Source organism: Tauraco erythrolophus, chromosome 9, assembly GCF_009769465.1.
Source record: "Tauraco erythrolophus isolate bTauEry1 chromosome 9, bTauEry1.pri, whole genome shotgun sequence".
In the NCBI taxonomy this organism is placed as follows: Eukaryota; Metazoa; Chordata; class Aves; order Musophagiformes; family Musophagidae; genus Tauraco; species Tauraco erythrolophus.
Genome location: NC_141473.1, coordinates 33,808,127 through 33,834,860, shown reverse-complemented (window position 1 = coordinate 33,834,860; position 26,734 = coordinate 33,808,127). Strand labels below are relative to the sequence as shown.

General features: G+C 40.1%; 1 protein-coding gene across 1 annotated transcript in view; it reads left to right on the top strand.

Annotated features, from left to right (window-relative positions):
* The window catches only part of ANK3 (ankyrin 3), a 203,057-nt gene that overhangs the window by 38,794 nt on the left and 137,529 nt on the right, over positions 1-26,734 (top strand). Inside the window, 4 exon segments of the mRNA XM_086616892.1 lie at positions 20,017-20,118; positions 20,603-20,701; positions 21,081-21,179; positions 26,054-26,152. Of these exon segments, the coding sequence (XP_086473018.1) occupies positions 20,017-20,118; positions 20,603-20,701; positions 21,081-21,179; positions 26,054-26,152 (399 nt within the window).

Here is a 26,734-nt window from a genome sequence, read left to right as displayed (position 1 = left end):
CAATTGTCAGGTATCCTGGAGAGCTACTGCTTTTGCAGTATTGCTCTTGGAACGTATTACGTGATAGCAGTTTCTTCCTCTGTGCAGAAACCATGTCTGAGCATTTTGAAACCATCTGGCAGTTCTGTGGCTTCATATCGCAGTTATGCTCAGAATAAGCCTAAAAGATAGACAACAGAGAGAGGGAGTGTTTGGAAGAGCTTATTTGCCAGCAGCATTTCTGCTGCTTAGCTTGACTTTAGGATGAAATACTTTGCTGTTCTCGCCATGAATCTTAATGATTAATTCTTTGCTCCTGGCAATCCTGGAATATTGAAAATTACTAGAAGTAGGATCCAGACTAAGAGAGTGCCAACTTTTTGTCACATGGATGCCATATACAAATGGATAGTATACTTTATATTCCTCTCATACTTTCAACCGTTTTGGGGGTATATTCTTAGAAAACAGAAAAAGTTGTTTCTGAACTCTTCATTATTTTCCTGTGCTGTGGTGCAATAGTAAGGTTAGGATGTGAATTCTTACTTCCGTATCTATGTGTTTACATACCTGCAGACCTATGGACACCATCAACAGGCACTGCTTTCACTAGCTTGCTAGTACTATTTTCTGTTAACAAATGTAAGTTCCATATTTAGTGAAAATGCTGAACTCTGCTGTTCAGATCCAAGGAACCTCTGCTTTCTGAAATCCTATGCTCAACTGAGGTATGTCAAAGAAGGAGTAAGGCAGTTGCTGTTTTCAATTTGTACAAAATCCCAATTTTCAGCATAACTTGGATCAAGATGCATGGCATGCAACAAGCCACCTGATTAATCAGCAGAGAATTTGCAAACATCATAGAATCATGGAGCAGTTTGGGTTAGAAGGGACCTTTAAAGGTCATATTGTTTAACTCCCCTGCAATGAGCAACAACATCTTCAACTAGATCAGGTTGCTCAGAGCCCAACCTGACCTTGAATATTTCCAGGGATGGGGCATCTACCATCTCTCTGGGCAACCCGTGCCAGTGTTTCACCACTCTCATTGTAGAAAATGTCTTCCTTGTATCTATTCTAAATCTACCCTCTTTTAATTTAAAACCATTACCTGTTGTCCTATCGCAACAGATGCTGCTAAAAAGTTTCTCCCCATCTTTCTTATAGGCCGTCTTTAAGTACTGAAAGGCATCAATGCTTCGAGATGATATAGGAAGATCTGATATCGTGTCTCCTTGTGCTTTCTGTGTATAGTTCTTTGCCCTTGCTCTTCCCCTCATCTCTCTTGACAGTTCATGTAAGGTCTGTAGTTTGATTAAACATAGGGCTGCCTGGAGTCTCTGGCTTTTGTTTTTTCCCTTCCTAACTGGCTTTTAGTAGCTATTTTTCAAGCATGATAGTGTCAAGTCAATTTGCTCAGGAGTCGATCATGTGATTTTTCATCATGATGCTTATGGAAACACTTCTTCCAGCATGTACCTTTGTTGTCTCAGTATTTTTCAAAGATGCTGTCCATAACAAATCAATGACGTGGATGTCTTCTAGGTGATCAGTGGAAGAGAAGCAAATCTTAATAAAGCCAAGGGCTTTTAGTTGGTTTAACTGAAGTTGCTTTTCTTGCTGCTTACAGGATGGTACAATGAAACTCTGCTGCTCTCTTTAGTTCTTTATGATTTGGAGAGCGTAGAGTGGTCTTGACAGCAAGAAGTTGCCTTGATATGTGTTATCTTAACCTCCATTTTCACAGAGCAGCTCATTATGGGATTTCTGTGATATCATGCCAGTGGTTTTGCAAAATTACCTTTCTGTAGGACAGGTGGAAGATGCACCTTTTCCATGTAAAGGCTATGTATTGAAGGAGGAAGAGAAATTCCTGAAGTCTCAGTGGTGGAAACCTTGAATGATATATGGTCTGTTTGGGGCAAGAAGTTTGGGTTTATCTTACAATCTGTATTCCACTTGGTTGCAGTTGTTCCTATTCCCAGGGGACAGGGCTATTCTGGGGAAGAATCTGCTGATGTTTTGGCCTCAGGATTGCTGGAAGTTAAGGAGCTTTAGAAGTTGGGCATGAAAACCACAACTAATCTTTGAAAATGAAACAAAAAAGGCTCTTTCACAAAGCTTGAGGTGATTAGCAGGGCAGGCTGGAAATATGTAATCTATTCTGATAGCTTAAGGGAACAATACAGGGTTAAAAAATGGAATTTGAAGTGGTTTTGTAGATAGTGGTTCAGATACTTTGGACATACCGCTCATACCACACATGTATCGTTTATTTTAGTCCCTAATCCCAAGAACTCCTTGCCCTGCTATTGAAAGCAGCGTGTACTGGGGAGGCAAAGTGCTGATGACGAGGTAACAGGAGCTGTTACGGATCTTGGCAGAGTAAACACTGCGGCGCTTCGGTGTGTGTCTTTCATGGGCATTCTGAGTATCTGTAACGTGCTGATTTCACAGGTCACAGCAGGGCTGGCTTCGAGGCATGCTGTTTCAAAGTGTTTTGGAGACTTCTGAAAAATTACTGCAGGCTGTCCTTTAAAAGTGATCGCATTTCAGTCTTTGAGGTTTGATCCTAGCTGCTGCTGAGGAGGAATAGGATGAGACCATGGGCTTCCTGTTCACTCATTTGGAAAGCCTTTAAAGAGAAATTTTATGTATCTTTTAGCAGAAGTTATGGGACTCCCTTTTTTTTAGTTCTGCAGAGCTTTAGGTTGTTTGGTGTGATGGCAGATGAATATCCTTGTCAAAGTTAAGATGAAAAAAATAGCTAAAGGATTTACAGGTTTTGTAGATACTCTCTATTCAAGAGCAATAGTTTACACAGGAGCATAAAGCAGATTTTTCTGGGGAAAAAAGTGTATGTATTTTCATCTTGCTGTGTGACCTCAACTTAATTAATGTTTGGAGTATTGTTTTCTTATCCTTATTTTATTATTCTTTTTTGTATTATTGAAAGAGAATGTATGGTTCTGACTATAGATTTCTAATTCTGTGGATGTTTTGGCAGATGATCTGAGCTGGCAGCATTTGAATGGTAGTATAGCAAATGTTTTCATGATGGATGGTGGCTGAATAGGCAGATTAAAAAAAAGTCATATGCAAATTATGCTGATTGTTTTGGCATTTTATTACTAGGAAAGGTTGTGGGTTTTTTTTTCTATGGCTGTATATTCTTAGTGTTCACAATTTTAACAGTTAAAGTATAAATGAGTAAATGTGCATTTTCTCGTGGTAGTAGCTTTGTAAAAGCCTGCTAACTGTCCGTAGGAGATTAAGAGCGTAATGTGTTTGAGATGGGGTCTCTTAGATGGAAAGAAGGGAGAGTGTCTGTCTGATGAGCTTCACTATGCCTCTCTCACTGCATGCAATATGCATCTTTCCTGGCTTTACACATGACCCTGTGGCCTGTGGATCTCAGGGAACTGCTTTGTGCACATGTTGTTACTGTATGGAACCTTGACAATGTCTGCACTTGAACTGCTGTGTTAAAGTCTCAGCTGGGGCACACGTTAGCCAGTATTTTAATGACTAGAACAGAATTTTAGATAATTATATTAAATACCTCAGATACTACCACTGGTTTCTGTGATGTAAGAAGTTTCTAAAACTGAGGACCCTTTGTAGGTGTAAGTTGCACAAGTGCACATCTGTACTGATGCTATTTGTCAATTATTTGCTCTCTGAAAAGGGTGCCTGAAATACCATACAGCTATAAATCCCCTGCTCTGGTGGGCTTCAGCTGACTCTTGAGCTTTCCAAACTGTCTGAAATGCCATCCACTGCAGTTTCAGGAGGAAAAAAAAAATTCTATTTCTTCATGCAAAATCTGGATCACTAACTCCAGATTATGGTTTAAACTATTTCAGCTTGTCTTTCCCATTCTTGGGAAGATATTTATATTGTTTGTATCTCATGTCAAACCATGTTTTTCTTTCTGCTGAATTCTGCCATGTGTTGCTTTGTTTGCAAGTCGCTTCCAAGCCAGTAATCATAAGCACTCCATCTGCTTTGGGAGCAGAGTAGTGATAATGTAAAAGGACGTTTCCACTATTCTGTTTAAAAGAATCCTCCATCTGTACCAAATCTGCCATTTTAATCAGATTGTAAAGGGTTTTTGTTGTTTTTTTTTTCTTTTTCAAAGAAGGGAGGACATTGATTGTTGAGATATTCTTTTCCTTACATAGCTACTCATTACGCGATTGTATCCAAGGCCCTTTATCTTTCCTAAGATAAGAATTACTATAGGAATTTGCAGCTCATGTAATTCAGGATGCAAAATAACAAAAGAATCCTGAATATTTTACCCAAAATCTATAACAAATTGATTTTGCCGTTAGTATTGAGCCTTTCCTTTATTACCCTTTGTTAATAGCATGTGTGTGAGAAATCATCCTGAGTGCTGTAAGACTGATCTGCAAGGTTTAAAAAAATACAGTGTCACTATGATTTATGACGTGAGCTTTCAGTTATCGGAGCTGAATTGATGGATGTGAATGTGCTGAGATGACTTTTTGGTGCTGGCAGATTTTAATATCTTTTTGTGCTTGTCTTTTGTAATTCTGATCGTTGCTCTCATAAAATTAATGAGAAGAGAATTGGACAACTTTGTTTGTGGGAATGTCACAACCTAAACCAGGACAGTTTTGTGGAGATTAACAGGCAACGGTCTGGGTCAGTCATCCACCGGTGTCATCATACTAATGTGAATATGAAAAGCCAAGAGCCAGCGACTGGAAAGGCAAAGTAGCTCTCGCAGAATAAACGAGCAGGCAGTGGGAAGGGGATAGTGGTCTTGGCGGAGCTCCTGGAGGGAGCAGGCTGTCACCCAGACCATGCTGGCACCATCCACGGGACCCCTGGGCTGCCTAGAGAACAAGGGACACAGCCCACTGTAAAAGACACACGCAGAGACTGTGTTGAATCCTTTTCTCTAAAAGCATTGCTCCTTCTTCCCAAACAAGCAGTAATTCAGCTTTAGGAGAGCTGTTGGATTGCCAGTTCTGTGTCACCAGTCACTATCCCCTGAAAGGAGGCTGCAGTTCAGTGGCACCCAGTGGTGTTGGGACACCACCCTGCAATGGGCTTGGACATCTGGACAAACTCTTGTGAGTTTCCATAAAACTGCCCAATTTAATCCTTTTACCTACAGAAAGAACTATTTGGCAAGTTTTAAATTTCATGTTGATTCCTTTGAATCCCATTACAGCAATCATCATATTTCCTTTCTCCTTGTTCTCAAGCACCTTTTCAAAGGCAGAAGAAGGGTATTTAGGCACTTGGTTCTTATTCAGAGCCAACCCCTCTTCAGTTAGACACAAACATTCAGTCACTGGATGGTAACCCTGTGATCTTGGGTTTCTAGAACTAGCATGTTTCCTTTTATTGTTTTGAAACGATAGTTCTCAGTCCTCAAAACAAATACTAATGCTAAGTCAAAATTCAGCCTCAGAAATCGAGTATTTCAGGATACTATATGTTGTTGGAGCAGCTCGCAATAGTGACATTGCCGAGGTAGCTGTGGTGCAGATGATTGAAATCTCCGCTACAGGAGTGAGGTGGATTCTTTTAAACTGACTTGGTCACCGTCTTGTATTTAAATGGAGGTAGAAGGCTCCTCCACCCCTGCAGACAGCTGTTAGCTTCTCTGTATTTAGTCAGTGGCAGAAGTGGATCTTAGTCATAGATACTATAATGCCATAAGCAAAAATGTGTAGAAGCAGAGAGCAGTAATAGAGTGTACTGTCAGTGACATTAGTGAAGTAATTTCAAGTTACATCACCTGAGTGCCTGGCCTGCATTGTTTGTTTAGTGATACCCTGAGGCCTCAAATTTTGCACCTTCTGAAAGATTTTGCATAGATAATTAGCAACAAGTTCTGTGTTGTAACCCAAGAGCACGGAGCTACTAGATGGTGGCTGGGCTCTAGTCAATGCAAACACACAGAAATGGTTCTTGAAAATTCCAAATAGTCCTTATAATATTTAACATATAGTTTATTTCCTTTCATAGACAAATGAGACATTGGGCATATCTAGTCTGACAAAAATATTAGGCCCTGATTTATTTTACTTTTTTCCTTTGTCTTACCCTTTGTTGTTCTGCTGCACCAGTGAATATCCGTGTGCAGCTCAGGCGTGTGAGGCGAGATCTGTCAGAGGCAAGTGCAGCGCATGCTGCGCGGGTGCTTGTGGTGTGTTGAAGAGATTTCAATGTTCCTTTCCTCAGAAGGTGGACATTCTTTAAAGCCACTCCTAATGTAACTAACTGCAGGGAAGCATGCAGAAAATTCCCACCGCTGGCAATAGCTTCCACTGAAAAGGAAGAGATCTGCTTTACGGAAATCATGCACCTCTCTCTGGGCTTCCCTCTGAAGCAAAATGTTTTAGTTTTGGTACTGCTTTTAATCTCTCTAGTTTAGGAACTTGAAGTATAGAGAGAACAGCCTTTTGGTTGAGGAAAACAGCCTCTAGAACCAACGACACAAGTCTATCATAATTAGTCATCAGAAAATCTGAATAAATATAAAATTACCATGGCGTAGGAGGCAGGCATATGTGGTATTCAAAACACACAGAGTGTAAAATGATGTTATTGTTGCCTTTAGAAATAGTTCAAAGTAGTCTGCATTAGAAAGAGCTGATAAGCAGAATGACAAAAGCTTGTTTCATGAGTGATTCCAAGCAGCAGTGGTTTTCTGATCAGCTGATGCTGCAGCTATTTTGGGTATTCCACAGATCATGATTACATACACGGGGAATGATTGGAGGCAGCAAATATGGTAAGTGAGCCAGGAATCCTGGGACAGGCTCCGTTACTAACTTAATAGTCTTACAATCACTCCTCCTTTGCTATTTAAATAGCCAAGGGAAGTCTAACAAGTGACTGTGCTTAGTTCCTTTTTTTTAAAAAAAAAAGAAAAAAAGAAAAAAAAAAAAGAAAGAAAACCACTTCCTGGGGCTGCTATTTTTAGCAATGGTGCAGTGTCCAAAGTGTTAACTAATTGAGTCATCAGGTTTCCTATCTGGCCACAGAAAATGGCAGTGGAAGAGGGAGAATGCTTTCCAGAACAAGTAAGCATTTGTGCATTGTGAAATAAGAGTGAAATCTACATACCGAGTTTCTTGTGTTAGTGTTTTCAGTCTTTGATTGTACGAGACAAAGCTGGAAGTAGGAAGAGGTACGTTTCGGCTTGCTTGGTATGTTTCCTGTTCTGACGGTTGGATTACGGTATAGGCTGAGGCGGCAGTCAAATAGTGTAGGGAATTATTTGTTCTCTCTCCTTACCAATGGCTACGTTCTGTTCAGGACACTGTAGAAGACTCCGATTGGAATTGCAGAAACGTTTTGTAATGTTTTGTTCTGTGATCTGGGCCCTAAGTAACCTGGATGTACGTAACGATTTTGTTCACTGAAATGTTTTAGCAAATCTTGCGTATTTTGAAAAAAGTTAACTGAAATCTATGCTTTTAATCTATGATCAAATAACACACCTCTTCTACTGACAATCCATAGGTCAATTAAACTTCAGAAGGAGCCTGCTCTAGTGCTAGCAGTGTGCTAGTAGTGACCCGTAAGGAAGCACCCATATCACTCTTGCTGTCAGGGACAGTCCCAGTGACCTCCATGGTGCTCTCTGTGATTTAAAAATTCCTCAAGTGAGTGAGCTGCTGTGAAATGGCATTCCTGTGCTCTGTGAACTAGGCTCTGAGGTTCTGCAATAGCTGGAGTTATTTCATCAGTTAAAAACCACAAAGTTAAAACATTTGTTCTTCCAGCTGCTTTACTGCAGAATTAAAATAGCAGGTTCCCAGGAAAGTCTGATATCGTGTTATTAATACTGATGAGTGCCAAGCTTTGGGGAAATGTCAATTAGTGGCAGTGTATTTTTTAGTTAGAGATATTACTGATGGTAGTATCCAGCAGTTTACTAGCTGATTTCCATGTCAGCAATAGCTTTGTGCTCTGAAAAGTACTGCAGTGAGTTCTCTTAAATGTGCACGTTGTTGTTTACTTGCTGCCAACACAGGACTATTGTTAAAAACCTTCTTTGAAACTCTGGTTGTTTTCCAGTGATGCTATTGTTGTTCATAAATTCATTTCCACCAGTAACTCCAAAACTATGGAAACATTTATTTGGAAGATATTCTTTGTGAAGCAATTTCTTGTAGGAGAATATTTTGTTAGATTCAGATGTTTTATAGCACTTGATTAAACTTTTTTCAGTCTTGAAAATATTATTTATTTTCTCCTGTTTTTTTAGCACAATAATATCGGTCTTCAGAGTGATAAACATCTTTGCTGATGCTTTATATGAGCCCCAGTAGTACAGAACTCGGTGCAGTCCTGTTAGTTTCTGTGTGCAACAGTTTGGAGAGTAGAGCGAGCTGAAAATTTCGCTGCCCTTGAGCCATGGCGTTGGCAATGTGCTGGTCTGCGGTGTGCTCTGCCTCTCTGTGTTGCCGCGGAATGGTATTTACTCTTTGCTTTACAGGGTTTTGTTAGAAGTTGCATAGAAACTGGTCTTTCTGTTAGTATATACATTGTTTATTGAAGGTGTAGTAGCTATTTGAAATGGAGTTGAGCGATGGAGAAGGGGTACGGTGTACATTAGTTTTGTAAACTTTTTCTTGCTGAGGTTGTTTATGGTAAATTCTGTTTTCATTCCATACGTATTTAAATGTCCTATAGGTTGCCATGCATGTTTTAGATGTAAGGGATAAAAAAGCTCTCATTCACTGTGTGTTTATCCTGTAGATTTGCTATTCAGAAGTGATACTTTAATTAACATTGTGTAGTAATGGCTTATTCTATCATCAGATGCTAAGGGAGACTGCTGTACATGGCGGGTAGGCAGTACTGTTGGCCGTAACTTACTTCCGTAAGTGTGTAATAAACAATCTTCACTTTAATGGTTAAACTAGAAACTAATTCTAAATCTGTGTTTATTAAAATGGTAAAGGTAAAGTCTTTTAGCCCGGTTTAGAAAGTGCTAATCATTGGTGTGTTTTCTGAACATACTTCATTCTGATGCTAAGAAACTATGGTAATTTTCAGATGAAAATAAACTATGAACTCTGGTTAAGGTGAAGTAAAATGTTCAAATAGTTCCGCTGTTTTTATTTTTGTCAAAAAATTACAAATCCCTCCTGAGATGTTCAGATCATCACAGTTCTACTGAATTCCGACTCTTTAGTGCACAGTGGCTTTGAAAGTCAAAAAAAATACTAGTTGAATTCTGTAACTGAAAAGTGACTGTGTGAAAATAGCACCATCTAATCTACAGGGTTTTAGCTGTATATTTGGGTTTTTTTTCTCACTTTAAGTATAAAACAGAGCTATGTTGTGTTTTCTTTTCTTTCCCCTTCTGTCCATTTTAAAGACCCCGTACAGCTAAGATTATTCTCACTGTTACTGTTTTCGTCCTGTTTGTACCTGTAAATCCTGGTCCTAGCCTTGCCGCCGTGGTGATTTAGACTCCTCCTTTTGTTTCAAAGCAGAATCTTGTAGTCTGAAAGTCTAAACTTGATTCTAGTTTAAAACTCTTTATAACAATGGCAGGTCTCTGATTTGTAGATTTACCTGCAGATTTTGGTGCTTGGGCTGGGAAAAGCATTTTTCCTATCGGAATCTGAGCTAATCCTCAAACCTGGAAAATGTGCAATGAGGAACAAAACACTTGTAAACTGTTTGCCGCATACACCATTGAATACGTTTCATCCAGACAGCCCCAACAAATGCTGTCACAGAACTTTCCATGCCGTTGCACAAACTCACAACGGTGAATGTCAGTGTTTAATCACGGAGGAGGAGGAGAAAGGGAGCACTGGGAAATATGGAAGCTGGTGACTCTCCTGTGTCCAGCCCCACTGCTCTGTGCAGCCCATGCAGCACTGTTGCCAACGTTATATGGCTTCACGTCTGGGAGAAATAAGACAAGTTTTCCTCTGTTTTTAACAGTAACAAACAGCAGCGTGTGCAACACCTGCTCTGGTTTGCTCTGCCTTGCCTTTGTGGTTTATAGTAATGTGACGGATTATAGAATGGATCTGGAATTACTGGGTCATATCCATGACCGCAGAATCAAATGGAAAACAAGATATGGCAGGTTATGGTCAGCAGGGAAATTCAGCTCCTACAGAAGAACATGGCCAAGCCAACACAGCCCAGTGTTCACTGATGGTATTCTCCAATAGGTCTCACATCTCCAGACCAAGATTAAAATTTTCTCCTGGCAGGTTGCTCAGCTCCTGCATTTGAGAACTGTTGACTCTTCTGTGTGAAATTCCCCTCATGAGTTCGGAAAGTGCTAGTTAAGCTTTCCTCCTCCTGAACAACCAAAACTACCTGATCCCGTCTTTGGCTCCGGGGAGATGTTTGAATTCTTTGGTTTATTGGTTCCGTCGATTCTTTCTGACTATACCAGGGCATATATATTTCATAGCAGATCTGCAAAGAGGTGTCAGGACAGATTGTTCTGTAGATGTTACAAGCTCTGCTAAGGCAAACTGCTATGACAAAGCTTCTGTGATGTCACTAACCAGCCCTGTAGAACTGACTGTTACCAGGTTTGTGACAGTGTTGCAAATCTTGCCCTGGGAGTCCGCTTGGTACCTGAAAGCTCTTCAGATGATTTCCACTGACCGTTCAGAGTCTTTATCAGTCACATGAACTACATTGGCTTTTCCAGCCAGAGATTCTCTTCAACAAGGTATTCGGGTGTGTAAATTGGAAGAGGTTCTTTGCTTCTGACAGAGGTCATAATCCCTGCTACGGAGACCTATGCATTGGCACTTATAAACTGATAAAGATTTGTAATTCCTGTAAGAATTCTGAACAATGTGTCAAAAAATTTAAAACTCTAGTAGGTAACCTTAAAACTAGCCATTCAATGCCTCTTAAGCTTACAAAAGTGTAAACTTCAATTACGTGTGGGATTTGCAATACTTGCAGTGTAAAATGGTGTGTTTCTGTATATATTTTTGCCAATGCAAAAGTGGCTTAACTGTTTATCATCAAACAATCTTTCGATTAATGATGTTCAAACTTCCAAGGCAGAATTATTTTGGTTTTGAATGAGAGATGCATTCAAAAGCAGACATAAAGTAGAAATGCAGAAAGAGATCAGGAAAATTCTGAATTCACTGTACTGAAAGCTCTTAATATGTTTTCTCGCTACAGAAGAGAATTATGTAGCTTGTCTATAGTTCCTATAGCTTGTTTACTATATTTCTAGGGAATATTTCTGTGCATTATGCTTCCACTGACATGCGGTTTGCTCCAGTCTATTACTCTAACTTCCACTTCACCACATCTGATTGAAGCATATTTACGTAATATTTTTGTAGTAAGCTTGTTTTGAGTGAATAAAATCTCTCTCCCTAAAACCAGCAATATTATCAGATTTAGGTTTATACCAATTTTTTTCCCATCTGGAATAGACAAATAAATATACTTTTTAAAAAGTTTTGAAGAGGGTAGCTGAATTTTTTCCTGTTCTTTCTGGATACCAATTCTAAAATCAGATGCACACAAACAGGAGGTGGACCGACTGACATAATTCATGCAGTAATCTGAAGAATGTGACTTTAGCATGGAAATGACTTTAAATTTGAGCCTGAGATGTGCTGAAATTATCTCCATGCTCATTGGGTAGTCAGGTTCTGAGAGAAAAATAGCAGGGAGGAGATCAATGGCATCTCATCTAGCTTGACATATAAGAGAATCATTATCTTCAGGTGAATATAAACATAAGAAGAAACCCTCGAAGCACATCCAACCCTTCTCTAGTTCTTTGTGACTGTGGTAGCAGTTATGAAAGCCAGTGATTTATTTTTCACTTGCAATTGTATGATGGGAAAACTAAAGAGTGAGAGATGAGTCATTACAGGCTCAAGAGTTTCTTCCCAGAGTTTGAAATAAACTTCTAGTAGTTGGGGCTCTCAGCCTGGAGAATGAATCTTGAACTTCAGATGCTCAAATCTTTTTCCTTTAACTGTATTAGATTCTTTTCCTTGATTACACGTGTGAGTTGGTCACAAAGGGCCTGGTCCTTTGCCTGACTCTGCACTTCTAGCAGAGTATAGTGATTCACTGGTGAAACCAGTGATTTTGCTGGTTTTAAGATCTTGAACAGAGTGTGTCCCAATTTCCCTTGTTGTTCAAGTTTGTCTTTCATATAGGGCAGTTGACTAGCTGAACAGTCAGTATTAAAGGAATCTTACTTTCCTATTAAAATAATTCTTGCGATTTGTTGATCATGCATACTTAGATTGTGTGTTGTGCAGATGTACATTGATTTTATAGTCCTGGGAAATTAAGATCTTGCTTTTAGTGTTACTAATTTAACACATTCATACTAGTAATTGTTTTCATATTTCTTCAGTTGAAGCTGACACATCAAACTTGTGTTTCAAAGTCTCAAAACCTCATCTGTGCAAAATCGCAAACAGTATTGGAAGTAATGTAGACCCTCGCCTCCTGTCGGAACATTGTCCCTGTGGGACGGGTTTGATCGCGGCTCAGGTGTTTTCTGTTTGGTTGTTGGATGTTAATTCTGTTAGAATTGCAGTTAAATTGTTCTCTGTTTGTTGAATATCTGTGGTGACAAGTAAGTAACATGGAGATGACAGCTTTAGGGGCATTTTCGACTTGAATGCTATGTTCAACATGCTATACATGTTACATGTGGATGTTAGGCAAGGGTTTCCCATCTACTCTGTGTCTTTCACGCCTTGGAAATCACAACCCTCCTTGCTCTTTGTAGAACATCAAAACAACGGCTACTTTTAGTTTGTATCTTGTGCTTGAACTTTCTTAGGAAGCAGTCATTCGGGTGTTTAAAGACACTCAGGGCTGGATTATTTGCATCGTAAGTCACAGGATTGACTAGGTTTATAGTCTGCTGAAGAAGACTGCATGAGTAAAGTCTAAGCAACTTACACAGTAAGAAAGCTGCATCATAGCTTCACAGGAGATGTCATTGCAAGCAAACAACTTGCTCTAGACCTGATGCTGTCAAAGGCAGTGATCAACACCTCTTGTACTGGAAGCTGTGAAATGTTCTCATATGTGCCAGCCTTAAGATCTTAGGCTGTGGGTCCTTTTCAGCCATCTTCCACTCCAATACAGGTGGTTCATTTTCAGTGGTAACACTGAGCACAGATTCAGATTCAGCCAAGACAGACTGTAGCATGTAGAGTGGTGCAAGCGATCTTGAAAATGGTAAATACTAAACCTGCACAAGAGTCTTGCCTCATCTTGTGGTCTAGCAAGGAAAGAGGCTTATTTGTTTGCTTGGATGTTTTCCTGGTTTGGGTCAAGTATTTCTAGAAAGGAGGAGCTGAATCTAAGATGTGTTTTCCACTCTGTTTTGAACTGCTTAAATGTGTGATTTTCAGGAAATATTTTATCTTCTCTATGTTAAGATTGACTACTGTATGGGAATAGAGCCTCAGTTGTTACAAAACCAGTTGATTATAGATTCACATGCAATTGTTGCAGAAATATAAGGTGGTTTAGTCTCCATTGGTATGACCAAGAAGAGAGCAGCCTGAAAGCAGTGTAGTTTAACTTGTGGAAAACACATCATAGTTATAGTTGGAATAGGGATAGTTATGGGGACATTCCAAATAGTATAATTTTTTGGCTACTTTATCACGCACAATGCAATAATATGATCAAAAAAAGTTGATGATTAAGTTGCATGATAGGGCAAACAGAGTAATTTGTCTGGTTTTTGACCAATAATTAAATAATTTTTCATTCTGCAATCAAAAGAACTGGCCTTGCCTAGCAGAAAGATGTTTCCTTTGAATTGTCAGGCAGCAGGAACAAAGCTTTTCCTATTGCCCGGTGGCTGTGTTTAGGGCTATGATCCGAAAAGCATCTCTCTGAAGGACAATTAACAGCAGAACTGCAGATAGCAGTTGGCTCCAGGATGTCACATTCTTATCAGAAGAAAACATGTATGATAGTATGGTATGTAAAGCATGAGTACAGCCATAGTTGTTTGCACAAAGATCATCTTCTCATCCGGAGCAACCAGCCACCTTCCTTATAAAGGTGATGTAAGTGAAACTTTTTAATACAAATTTAGTTATGAGGTAGCAGGGAGATAACAAAAGATGCAGCCACTTGAATGAAGATGAATGAAGAGTCTTCCCAAGAAAATGATATGGCTAGTTTATTTCACATGGTTCCGACATTGCTGTTAACTGGCCGGTATAGTTTATTGGAAACAAAATTTCATCCCTTACCAAGTGAGTGTAACGTATTTGCTTGGAGGAAAATTCTAAATTAACATAGGAGCAAATTCTAAGAAATGCCAAGGACCTCCAGTTTCCACTGCAGTGCTTAGTGCCTGTCAGAGTTGAGCCTTACTGGGGAAAAAAAAACCAAAACAAAACAACAAAAAAACCCACAACAAACAAACAAACCCCCCAAAAAACCATTGGTTGCACTAAGCCCATCCTTATCAAAATAAGCAAAAACATTATCATCTGTTTCCTCAGGTGATCTCATGCTGCTGCAAGACTAGTTTTGTTGACCGCATTTCCAAATGGAAGTAACATAAGTTCGTCCCTTAAAATGAGGTCATTGGCTCCCCCCACAACAAATGTTAGGCATGGTTAGCATCTTTTTGTTGGGACTCAAGCCAGAATGCATCCTGCTCCAGCACAATGGGAACCTGCTGGGGGTTTCCCTTCACAACAGCTACTGTTAAAGATGGAGTGAAAAACAAAACCCTGCTCCCAATGTGGAAAAAAGACTGGATTTTTAATCTGAAAAAGAAGCCACTGTAAGCAGAACACAAAGGAAAGAGAGATGAGTGTAATAGAAATACCATCAGTATGGGAGGGGGCCTGTGCATGTTGAAAATAATGGCTTTGCACTTTTGAGGGTTCACTAAATAATACATGTTCTCTGTTTTCTGAGAACCCTTTCTAGTCCCATGGAAAAGCAAGGCAGGACCTTGGGTTGACAGTCAGTGCAAGTTTCCTAATAGCTTTTGTCTTTACTCATGCTAAATAGTCTCTTACTTCACTGGGAGCTCTTGGAGAAAAGGATAGCAAATGTGTATTTGCTAGCGTGAGCATCAGCATTTTCCGTTTTAAAACAGAGGCTTAAGACAATATCCTAGTGACTCAGGAGTTTTGCCTGCAACAGAAATGTTTTTAACCCACGTAGCTTTTCCTCAAAGTGGCGAAATAGTTCTCAGGTCTTACCCCTGCACATCACTGATTGTGCTGTCCATCATGGTGCTGATATAGAGGACCCTTAGGGTAAAGAAGAGTTGGGAAATAGAGTACTGCTACCAGCATGGCTTGTTCGGCTTCAGACCTTTCCAGAGATGTCTCTGGGATGAAGGCTGTTGAAATGAGCTTCAGACTGGAAAACCTGTTGTGGGCTGCATGCAGCTCGCAGGCTGCAAGCTCATCAGCCTGCTGCACATTAGAGAATTGAATTTTTATAGCATAGCACATTAAAGGGAAATACACAAATTTAAAAGAAATACACATTGCATAAAAACTGCATTCATTAGCCAACCATCTGCATTTATGCATTTCTTAAAACTAGAAATAGTCCCTTTTTCTTCCAAGAAAGTGTGGTGAGAGGGGGCAGAAGTCATGCTGTCTGTGAAGAAAAAGCTTGATGTTATGCACGCGTCAATACTGGTACTCTCATGAATCCGCTGTTTAGTAAACATTGTCTGAATAGCCGTTCCAGAACTAAACACTGTGCACAGGATCTGAGGTCTCTCTCTCCAAGAATTGAAACACTTGTAAGAATCTTGATTTTTAATTTGAGTCTGGATATAGAGATTGAAGAGGCAACATCCCCAGGGAGCACAAGAGGGAGCTGGGAAAGGCTTCTGGGACACTGCCTGACAACAGGGATCCTGTGCAAATGCGCAGGAAGGGCTGCGATCTTTGTGGCTGACTGCAAGAACATCTAAGATTCAGGGTGCTTTGATGTATGTCCCATGCCTATTGTTCTCTTGATGTTTGTCAGGGCAGTGGAGAATCAAAAGCCAATTTTCGTCTCTATTTCATGTTGGGATTGATTACAAAAAAAAACACCCAACAAACAAAACAACAAATATCTGGATAGATTAGCAATCTATTAGCACACAGAATGCCTCTTTCAGGAATATTGAGGTTTAAGTAATTAGTATTGGAGAAAATTTTTATTAGGTGTGTTAAGGGAACATCCTGTAGACGTGCTGTCAGTGTGGGGTTTGTCTTTCAGACGGCAGGTTGGGTGGAAGGTGGAAGTGGGTACATGGAGAACAGATACCCACAGAGGAAGCACTTACCTGCGCGAGTGTCCTGAGTGATGGCTGGTAACCTAAAATCCTTTTTTCCCCTGCTGTGTTTTTAAGGCATTTAATATAACAGGTCCTTGATCAGTCTTTGACATGAGCTTCCAGGCATGATGGCAATGCAGATAAATAATTATTAACATTGTTGTTACGCTTGTTTGATCTTTTAAATCCTCCAGTGATTTGAGCCTAGGCTCTGATGCTGCTCCTGTCTGTGCAATACAGAGGCAATTACAGGCTCTATCAGGGACTCCAAGAGGCTTTGTTTTAAACAAAACAGTACCAATTAGAAATGACATTTTTCTCTTCTGTTTAGGTATTTAAAAAACAATTTGAATTTAGGCTTAAAATATAAATGTGAAGTTCAGAAAATCTTAGGTCCAGAAATGTGGAAGTTTTGGTTTGACATTTTTGATCTATTTTTACAGAGCTCTATGCTTAGCTTTTGTAAAAGTTGAATAGCGTTCCTTGGTTCTTCCTGGGCTTTGGAAGTGAATACCTTGAATACCCTTAAAGGCAAGAGTATTCAAGGCATTTTGCAAGGTAGAAAAAACTAGTAAGTCTATTCTCTGTCTGAGCAGGTCTGAAGCAATGCCTTAGTTATAGGGGAAGTGGAAGCTGGCAATGCTGCTTTTAGGGAGGCTGGAAATGCTTTTGGTTTCCAAAGATGTTGGTTCTCTTTTCTCTCTGATGTTATTGGTTGTTTCTGCTTGTGGCAGAGACATAATGGGTGGAGAGAATCCCAGAAGCCCCGTTGAACTTCTTGTGCAATTGTACAGCTCCAAACTGTTATTTCTCTGTGCAATCTCAAAATTTCTGTGCGTGGTGGCCCAGAAAGGGTGAGTTAACCAGCCTGAGGTGAGTTACCTGTGTCTGAGGGCTTGGGAGCTTTAGCCAAGGTCAGAAAAAAAATGTTTTCCCCATTCTCAGTGCCCAGGGATGTGTTACACCCTGGCTGGTAAGGCAGCTCACGCAGTTTCATGCACTCCCAGCTCATATCATGCTCACGTAACTGGAAACCAGTAAGATGGAAACTGGAAGTGCCAACTCAGATCAGTTAAAGTGTGGGAGAGTGTATGTTATCCTGGCATGCTGTTAAACGGCAGCTTCTCTGGGTGCTTCCTAGTTGTTGTTGTAGTGCCTGCACGTGTTGGCGCTGCTTTTTCTGTACGGTGCCCCTCATGCTGGGAGCCTGTCCCCATCCAGGCTGACGGGTGAGTGTGGCACTGTGCCCGGCACCCCACCGCTCGGGTGGCAGCCTGGCTGCTGGTGTCAGTCATGTTTCTGGACAGTTTGGGCAAAAGGAGTGAGTTCTGAGTGGTGACTAGCAAAAGAGGGCATACTGTTTCCTTGAGGGATTTCAGGAATAGATTTGCACATCACTTAGCAGCACCTGAGCTAGCTTGCTTGGGAACATTTTTATACGTCCCCAGGCTGGAAGTGTGACCTAACCTTTGTCCTTCCTCCTGTAAGCGAGCAAGTGCTTCCAAGAGAAGGCCTTAAAAGACACAGGCATTGCTCTCTGTCTGCAGTGAAACAGCAGTTAGCTATTGATGTGAATATCAGCTATTTATCACTGCTTCTGCCTTCCCCTGCCTCCATTTTGTTTGAGCAAATAGGAAGGTTTAAATGTTTCTGAGTATGAGCAGTGTTTCTCGTCTGGTGTGCATTAATGCGACTGGCGGGAACTGATTTTCCATAGTGCATCCCTTCCCCACCCAGAAGCAGCTGTAAACAGCTGATGTTCATTATTGTCCACCTGCTGACTGTGCCAAACAGACATGCCATTACGCTGTGACAAAAAAAGGCTCCCAGTCTATTAAGTCCTCCCTCATACCTTTGGTAATGCGGATAAAATGCTGACCTGTTTTTTTACCCCAGTGGCTGCTGTTGCTAAGCACTGAGAATATGACCTGTCTCCTGTAACAATCTGCATTGCACAGTTCAGATGATCTTCCAAATGAAAATGTTTCACCGCACCTCTGAGGGCAGCTATTTTTCCCCATAGTCTTCACAGTTGTGACCATGTAGTTTGTAGCAGCACCTTGGTTTTGATAGAGCCTAATTAAACATTTGTATTTGGGGGTTGTTTTGTTGGAAGCACATCTCAGAATTTGATTTGTAATGATCAGCGTGGTGTGCTTGGAAAATAACGATTAAGAGCAGGGAAGGTTGGAAGCTAGTAACTTACCTTCACAAAGTGGAACATCGTGTGTGAACTCAGGAGAAAATGAAGAATCCATAAGTAATGATTGTCTCTTTGGAAGAGAAAGCTTATTGTATTGAAAGTACTAGTCCTGTAGTTTGCACTGGTACAAAGAAGAAAGCAGCCTTCATACCCACTTACCATTTTGCTGTCATTATGCCCAAGATTGCTTCATCCCGCATGTGAAGGTGACTTCAGATGGGCTTGAAGCAATGCTTGAACTGAACATCCAGTTTGCAGTGGCTGCGTTGACAGGAGGGGAACAAAAACTATAGCAAATCCAGAAAATGGGGAATGGGAAAAAAATAACATTATTTGAGCACTGGATAAGTAACTGAGCTTTGGTACCGCGATGGTTTGTATTTTTCTCAGCAGTTATTGCCTTCAATTTTTTCTTTTAATCTAATTATTGCACTTTTTTTAGAACTTTAAAGGATCATAAAGCACCTAAAGTTGTGGTGATGTAAGCCTATGATGAAATGATAGTGAGGGGAAAAAAAAAAAGACAATTCCTGTTATACCAATGGAGAAGAAGGTGTAAAAAAAATGTGTTGACTGCCCAAGATGCCAGGGCAAGCCATGGCACAGATAAAATCAAAGATTATATGATTTGTCCCACTTGAAAACTAACTCAGTTCATTCTATTCGCTCCAAGGCAGGATCAGCATTATCTAAACCGTCCTTGGTGGATATTTGCATAACTTGTTGTTAAAACCCTCTGGGGATGGGAATTACTTCCAGTGATCTCTTTCATGATTTAGCCATCCTTTCTGCCATCCTTATGTTCAAGCTGAAGTCGTCATAAAGCAAATTTGCACAGCTATCTTTAAAGCAAGATCTGAGAAAAAGTAAAATGCAGTTTAGATTACGGCGCTGTACCTAGGGATTTCTGGCTACTTCACTGAAAGTGGACAGATATTGTAAATAAAATGTGCCATAAAATAAGGAAGAATGGGGAAAATAAAATGTAATCAGACATTAGATTGTAAAGTATTTTAATTTGTAAAGAACAATGCTTTTTCATTCCAGTAGTCCAGTCCTTCAACTTTGAGTATTTTAGATTTTTTGAAATTTGTCATGTGAGCTCTCACAGTACTGATCTGGTCTGTTCAGCTTGGACATTAAAGGTGGCATAGCACTTCTGGAAAGAGTAGAGTGATTTTCATGGAGTCCCATCCCAAGCCTTACCATGTTTATCTTCCATGCTGGGTACCAGATGTGTCCCTGGCTACCAGCCTTGCATGTTAGACAGCACTGCATAATTCACGTTTATGTATAAAGTCAAATCTGGTGCTGCCTAGTCAGGCGGGCAGCCCATTTACACTAGAGGCAGTTTGCATAAGCAGGGAGGGCAGGATTTGACCCGTATTTGATAAGGCAGTTTGGAATCCTTTCGTGTCTAGTTAAATGTATGTACAATATGTTGTATCATTAGTAACTTCTTTGCCAAGGGAATATATTTTTATACTGTGCTGTAATTTCTAATGAGACTTTTCCTCTTGTCTTGTAGTCTGACACAAATGCAAGTTACCTGAGAGCTGCTCGAGCTGGCAACTTGGAAAAGGCTCTCGACTACTTAAAAAGTGGAGTGGACATCAACATTTCAAATCAGGTTGAAGAATATTTTGATCAAATTTGCTGGATAAATATCGAATTTATTCGATAAATTTATCGAATCTCTCTTTATATTTGCACTCCATGTCAATGACAACTTGTGTGTTTTTTGATGAGCCATGTTTACGTATTTTATTCAACTAAAACTTTTTTTTACCCCTTACCAAGACACCATTTCACTTCCACTTGCAGAATGTTCTGCTGTTTAATGTTATCTTTCATTCCATTTGTGTTACATCAGATCATGGGACAGCACACAGAACTTGAGACCTCAGAGCTAGTATATCCTGATTTAATTCATACTCTCTCCTTACAATCTAGTTATTGTAAAGTTTATATGAGAGTAGTTTTGGAAGCAGTCCTCTCACTTGGGATATAATGATTTGTTTCCTGATATGTTTACTATACTGGAAAACCTTTGCCAATCTTTCCCATTGCTTTTCTTTTTTTCCTTGTTTGTATTTTTTTTTTTTTTTAATCAGAATGGGTTGAATGCTCTCCATCTTGCGTCCAAAGAAGGCCACGTAGAAGTTGTCTCTGAACTGATACAGCGAGGTGCCAGTGTGGATGCAGCGACAAAGGTCAGTGAGGCCTATCTAATTTTTCTCTTTTTCACACTGATGGCATGGGCACAAGGTGCTGGCCAACTGATTACAGACATTTTCTGCAGCAGTAATTGTCCGCTGGTGGAGTGGTCTCAATAATTGTTTAATAGAAACTTTAGATTATAGTAACTGTTACAGGTTACTAGGGATGAGATGAGATTTACTGAACAAATTGTAGATTCCTGTCTTGGTTTCTGTCAATGTCTTCTAGAATAACTTATCCATTAGAAGTACTTAGTAAGAGTATTTTATTGCAAGAAATACTATATTTTAAGTGGAACATGTTCTTGACAGTATTGTCATGTATCCAAGGTCAGGTTTTGTACTCATTTTAAATATCACTGTCTCATTTCAGAAAGGAAACACAGCATTGCACATAGCATCCCTCGCTGGACAAGCAGAAGTAGTCAAAGTATTGGTTACAAATCGGGCCAATGTCAATGCACAGTCTCAGGTGAAGTAATATTTCTCCGTTCGGTACCATCAAAAAATTTGTTCTCGCCTTATAAACTATAACATTAGTAAGTGTATTTGTTAGATCTCATTGTGTTAGTGCTGCCTTTTGAAAGGGTTTGACAGAGTCAGTAAGATGAATGTAATCCTGCTAACATTAAAAAAAAAAAACATTCTTTTTTGGCCTTTCCACACAGGTAGGTTACTGACAAGAGGTGCAAGGATAAAGTTTAAACACACAGCTGCCATTTTATTACTGAAGCAGGTATTTTACTGAGTCTAGTGCTGAGTTCATTCCCACCATGTAACTCAACATACAGCTAAAACTTTAAATGCTTCCGGCTCTCCCCATTCTGCTCTACCCTTCACCAGGCAGTCAGAGTGTACCAAAAGGCATCATGGATATATCAAGTCTCGTCCTCCCTCATAGGCATGACAGCACAGTGAAGTCCCAGGTTGTGTTCAGGTCTTTTCCCACAATGGGATGTCAACCATCACTTGGGATTAACTCGGAGTTGCCCACTTTGTTCATGAACAGAGAAAACATTAAAAAAAAAAAAAAAAAAAAATCTGTTTTAAGCTGTCCAGAAGCCACACAGTCACACATCCCTGGAGATGAAGAAAGTTGGAGGCACATCCAGGGGTGTTTGCAGGATGCTGGAAGTGGTTGTGTAACAGGCAGCACAGCAGTGCATGTACCCTTCAGCTTTACATCTGCCCTCCAGTGTCCTAGGAGCTGCTAATTGTAACAGAGTCAGAAGTGATACTGATAGAACAGGAGAGTGGGAGAGAGTTTATTCAAATTAAAGGGATCTTGTTTCACATAATTCAGTGTCTCATCCCCTTTCCTTGTACAAGATGCTACTGCAAGCATATGCAGAGCTTTTAAGTTTGGTCAAGTCCTTTGAACAAATATTTAGGTCAATTATAGAAAATTTGAAATAAGGGAAAATAGTGCTGGTGTTCAGAGCAAAGCGGTAAAATGAAACAGGAAAAACTCTGGCTGAAAAAAATGCATAAACCACAGATTGTCAAAGCCAGGTGGCTGTGCCATAGGAGGTGTCGCTGCATGCCTGCCCCATTCCTGTTCTCCTTGCTCAGGGGCTGGCTGACAAGCAATGTCAGAGAAGGGATCAGATCAAGAGATAGTCTTCTGATTTGGCTCAGTATTGCTATTCTTCTATAAGATAAAGTTGTGAGCATGATAGAAAATGTTTGTTAAAAAGGGAAATTTAAAAATGTACATTTTAACTTTTTTTTATTGATTTCTCAAATAATCTGGAGTTTCATAGAATCTATTTCAAGAATGTTAGTATTTGTGATGTGTATTTCATGTTTCCTTCACCTGGACAAAGAAAATAGGCTTCTCAGTTCCCCTTTCTTACTCTTTTATGCTAGCTAGATACAGAAATATTTGGTTCCAGGCACCATATAATTTGAATTTGAAGAGAACAACAAGAACAACAAAAAGTAGCTTTAAATAAAATTTTCCATGACTGTTAAGAAGTAAAACAAAGCAGAAATATTTCCAGTGTTTTTCCTGTTAAAGAAATTAAGATGGTTTTGAAAGGATCTTTTCTGCTTGTGTTTGAGAACTTGTGTATTCAGCCCTGAAACTAAAAGTAACCTGAGATTGTAAACATCTTATATAACTGCATTGGCCATACACCCTAAGGTTTTACCACGTGTTACCCTTATTTTGCTAACGTATGAAAACTACTTTTTTTTTCCCCACTCCATTATGGATGCCTTTGACATCTTTCCTTGCGAGACACATATCTTAGCAGTTCCATGCCAGTACCTGGCATTAAGACACCCTAGTTGGGATTAGTCTTTTTGGGAGGTCCCTGGAGCTCCCTGTTACCGAACTGCCCCTGGACCAGCTTTGTCTGTGGTACTGGGTATCACTTGAGCCTTCCTACAGCTCAGAATAAAGTTCTGCTGAATTTGGTGTAGCCACAGAGAGACTGCTACTGATTTTTGCGTTTCGTTTTTCTTCTTGATGCTGACTCTGTTTTCTGTGAATTTGGCTTTATCCCTTCTTCCCTTGAAGGTAACAGCTCTACTCTCCTGACAGCACCAGTGTTAGAGATGTAAGGCCTTCTTTAACCAACTTGTCCTGTCCTTAAAAAAAAAAAAAAAGTAAGTCAAGTAAGACAGAATGTTTTCCTCAGGCTTGTGGCTCTCTGGAAATTTCAGCTCCTTTTTAAAGAGAGAAGAAAAAGTAAAGGGGAAAGATGCTGAAAACTCTACAATAATTTCACGTAGGAGAAAAGGTTCTGCTCTGCCTCCAAATGCTGATAATACTTGGTTCTGAGAATTTTTGCCCATTAATTATTTTCTGAAACTAATAATTAGGAAGTGTTTCCTGCTTCCTTTCTAAATGCAAATGTTTGAAACGAAAAAAAAAATAAAAATCTTTGTTTCCAGCAGAGTTAGTAAATAGATATTGAGTATGACATGAAATGATAGGGAAAAATGCCAGACTCTGCTGTTCACTGTAACAACAGCCTGTAACATGGCATATTAGGTACCTTAGCAAGTGCTTTCTGGCTTCTTTTTTTTTCATTAAGCGGAATTTTGGCTGTATGGTACCTAAACTGTTAGACCTTGGTTCTGGAGAGTGCATTAACGTGTTGCTGGCTTTAGGTTTTTGCTCCAGTAAGACTTCAGCACCTGCTTTATGCTGGTAGCGATGCTTTCCGGAATAGAGACCAAATTATCAAAATACTGGAACAGCAACAGACCTTGCAGCCTGTGCAAGCCTTGTAAACATGTGGCTTCACAGCTGCTCAGTGTCTTGTTGATGGTAAAGTTCCTCTCGGATCAAACATCCAGTTCATGCCATTTCCTCTTCAGTTGTCCTTTCTTCTGACCTCCTATTTGTCTCTGCTGCCAGTGAAGCCTGCATGCTCGGCCTCGGGTCACCTGTGCTCTCCTGCGTGCTCTGTGTTGGATGTGTGCCCTGCAACTCTGCCCCGTTGCTGTGACAGTCAGATGTCTCTCAGCTGTTCTCATCATGGCTACTGTAACTCAGCCGAAATTCACTACTCTAGGTCTCCAGTTACCATTTCCCTTCACCTCTCCAGAGCCCAAAATGTTGATGTTTTTTCTTAGATGCAAATATATGGCCAAACTCTTCTCATCTCATCTCTGTTTGGCTCCAATGGTTTCCTACAAAATCTAGGTCAGTGTCCTTGGTAACTGTTGTAGCTGAATTGCTGAGCTGCTCCCCCTGCACCTTCCATTCTGATGAAATGTCTGCCCTGACCACACTGCAAACATGAGTGCTGATACTGTCAGTCAAACCCAGTCATATAGAAGCACTTTCTGCACTTTTCTGTTATTTAAGCCAGATGAAATCTCCCTTCTGTTTTACCTGTTATCTTTAACTAGCTCTTATCTCCTATTTTACTTTGAATTTCCTTTCTTCCTTGTCCCGCCCATGCTCTAGATTAATCACCAGAAGTGGCGCGTGGTAGTGCAAGAGGTCTGGGGGATCTTAGAGGAGGGATCAGTTGAAGAGGGAAGCTGCCGCTCCCATTGCAACTGAATCTGTGTGAAGCTTGCTTAAGAGAAGTCTGAGGTTCACAGAAATCCCAATGGGATGAGATCTGGATTATAATGAGAAGAAAGACAGGGCCCTAACAGAGTCCACTGAAACCTCAGTGACCTCCTGGCCAAAATGTTTATTGGGGTCATCACCCATGCTGGTACCATAAGGAAAGGGATCAGGCAAACTAGCAGTGGTATGTCTGATAGAGTAATGCTGGAATATGAAGGGTAAAAACATAGATCATGGCAGAACAAAGCAGAATGGGATTGTTGTTCTTACTGCTGATGATGCTTTGGTTGCTTCAGCAGTACCAAACTGCTCAGTCAGTAGTATATGGATGGTTTAAGTTGTTACAGTAAAATATATTTACCACTAGTTCACAATTCTGTTGGACTGAGGGACACGCAGTGCTATATGAATGCCAAGCAATTTCAGGTGCAAATCAGCAACTGCTAGAAATTCATTTAGAGGTATCTTGATGCCAGGACAGGTTTCATGACTTCATTTTGCTGTTTTGGTTTTGTGAGTGATGTCAAAGCTGTGAATTTCAGAAATTTATAGAACAATAGGGGAAAAATACATTGCCTTAATGTTAGTCCCCAAAAATTGAGTTCCTGAAAGGCTGTGACCTGTATACAGTTAAGGCAAAGACAAAAGCACTGCCTGTAAGAGGAAGGCACTTGCCAAAGAATGAGTTAAGCTCTGCAGCTTCTAGTACTTGTATTGCATTGATTGAGATCACTCACTGAAGCATAATTTGAGAAGTGGTGTAATGTGGTCAGAAGCATTGATAAACCGCTGTCTCAAACTACTGAGAACCAATCATCCTCAGATCTCCTGGTGCCTGAAATATGAAGTCGCTCAGTGACCACAAGCAGGCTATGCTCAGAAGGCAGCTCTTTGAGGAGACAAAAGGCATAAGCAACTGGCACAAGTGAAAAAGAAGTCAAAGCTAATGGAAAGAAGAGAAAATATTGGAAAGTGTTCTGAAGAGCCATTGATCAGGAGTCATAACTCATCTGTACCAGATGTACTCATCTGTCCAGACTGGTTTTTAGTTTGACTTCACAACAGATGTAAAAGGAAGTTTTCTCACTTAGCTGTGGGAATTGTATCTGGTCAGCTGAAAGATTCCACTGTGTCCTTTTAAATAATATGACCTTTCTCCTATCTTCACTTAAGTCAAGGGAGATCATGCCATTAACTGGTATGTGAGCACACAGTTTATTTGCTTTCCTCCTAATCTACGCAAGTTTGGAAGGTCTGTGTTATGTTTGAAATGTTTGTGGAGTGTTCACATGCTTGTTTTCCTATTTCAGAATGGTTTCACTCCACTGTATATGGCAGCCCAAGAAAACCACCTGGAGGTTGTTAAGTTTCTTCTTGACAATGGTGCCAGTCAAAGCCTTGCCACAGAGGTAAAAGTTTTAATTTCACACTTTATGAACAAAGTAAAATGTGCTTCAGCAGTGATTCTTGCCAGCTTATACCAAACTAGTCTTTTAAATATAGTATTAAAGACCAATAAAATGTTCTGTCTGTGAAGTATGCTAATGAATCCTGAGTTATTGGCTTTTCGGCAATTTAAACCATCTCTTGCCATTTCTAAAATAAAAAATGACTTTAACTAGAAACAGTTCTAAAAATAGATGTGTTCTTAGTCATAACTGGTAATCTTTCAGGTTAAGTGCTCAAACATGGAAGCTGTGTGCATGATATAAAGGTTCTCTGTGCTTTCGTTAAAAATAGTGAGTAATGTGGAGGGCGACCATAAAGCAAGAACAACAGTTTATCTACGCGTTGGAGCCAGCCCTGGGTGGGATATCAGGGAAAATTCCAGGGTGACTCAGTGCTTGGAGCATTTTCTGATCTGCATTTATTGCCATGTTGATACCTTCTCTGTAGCACCTAATTGTCCCAGCTGGTCCTGCAGTCATAATTTCAAGATGACAGAAAGATGCAAGGTCCATCCTTGAAAGTGTTCTATGTTCTTTTTAGAA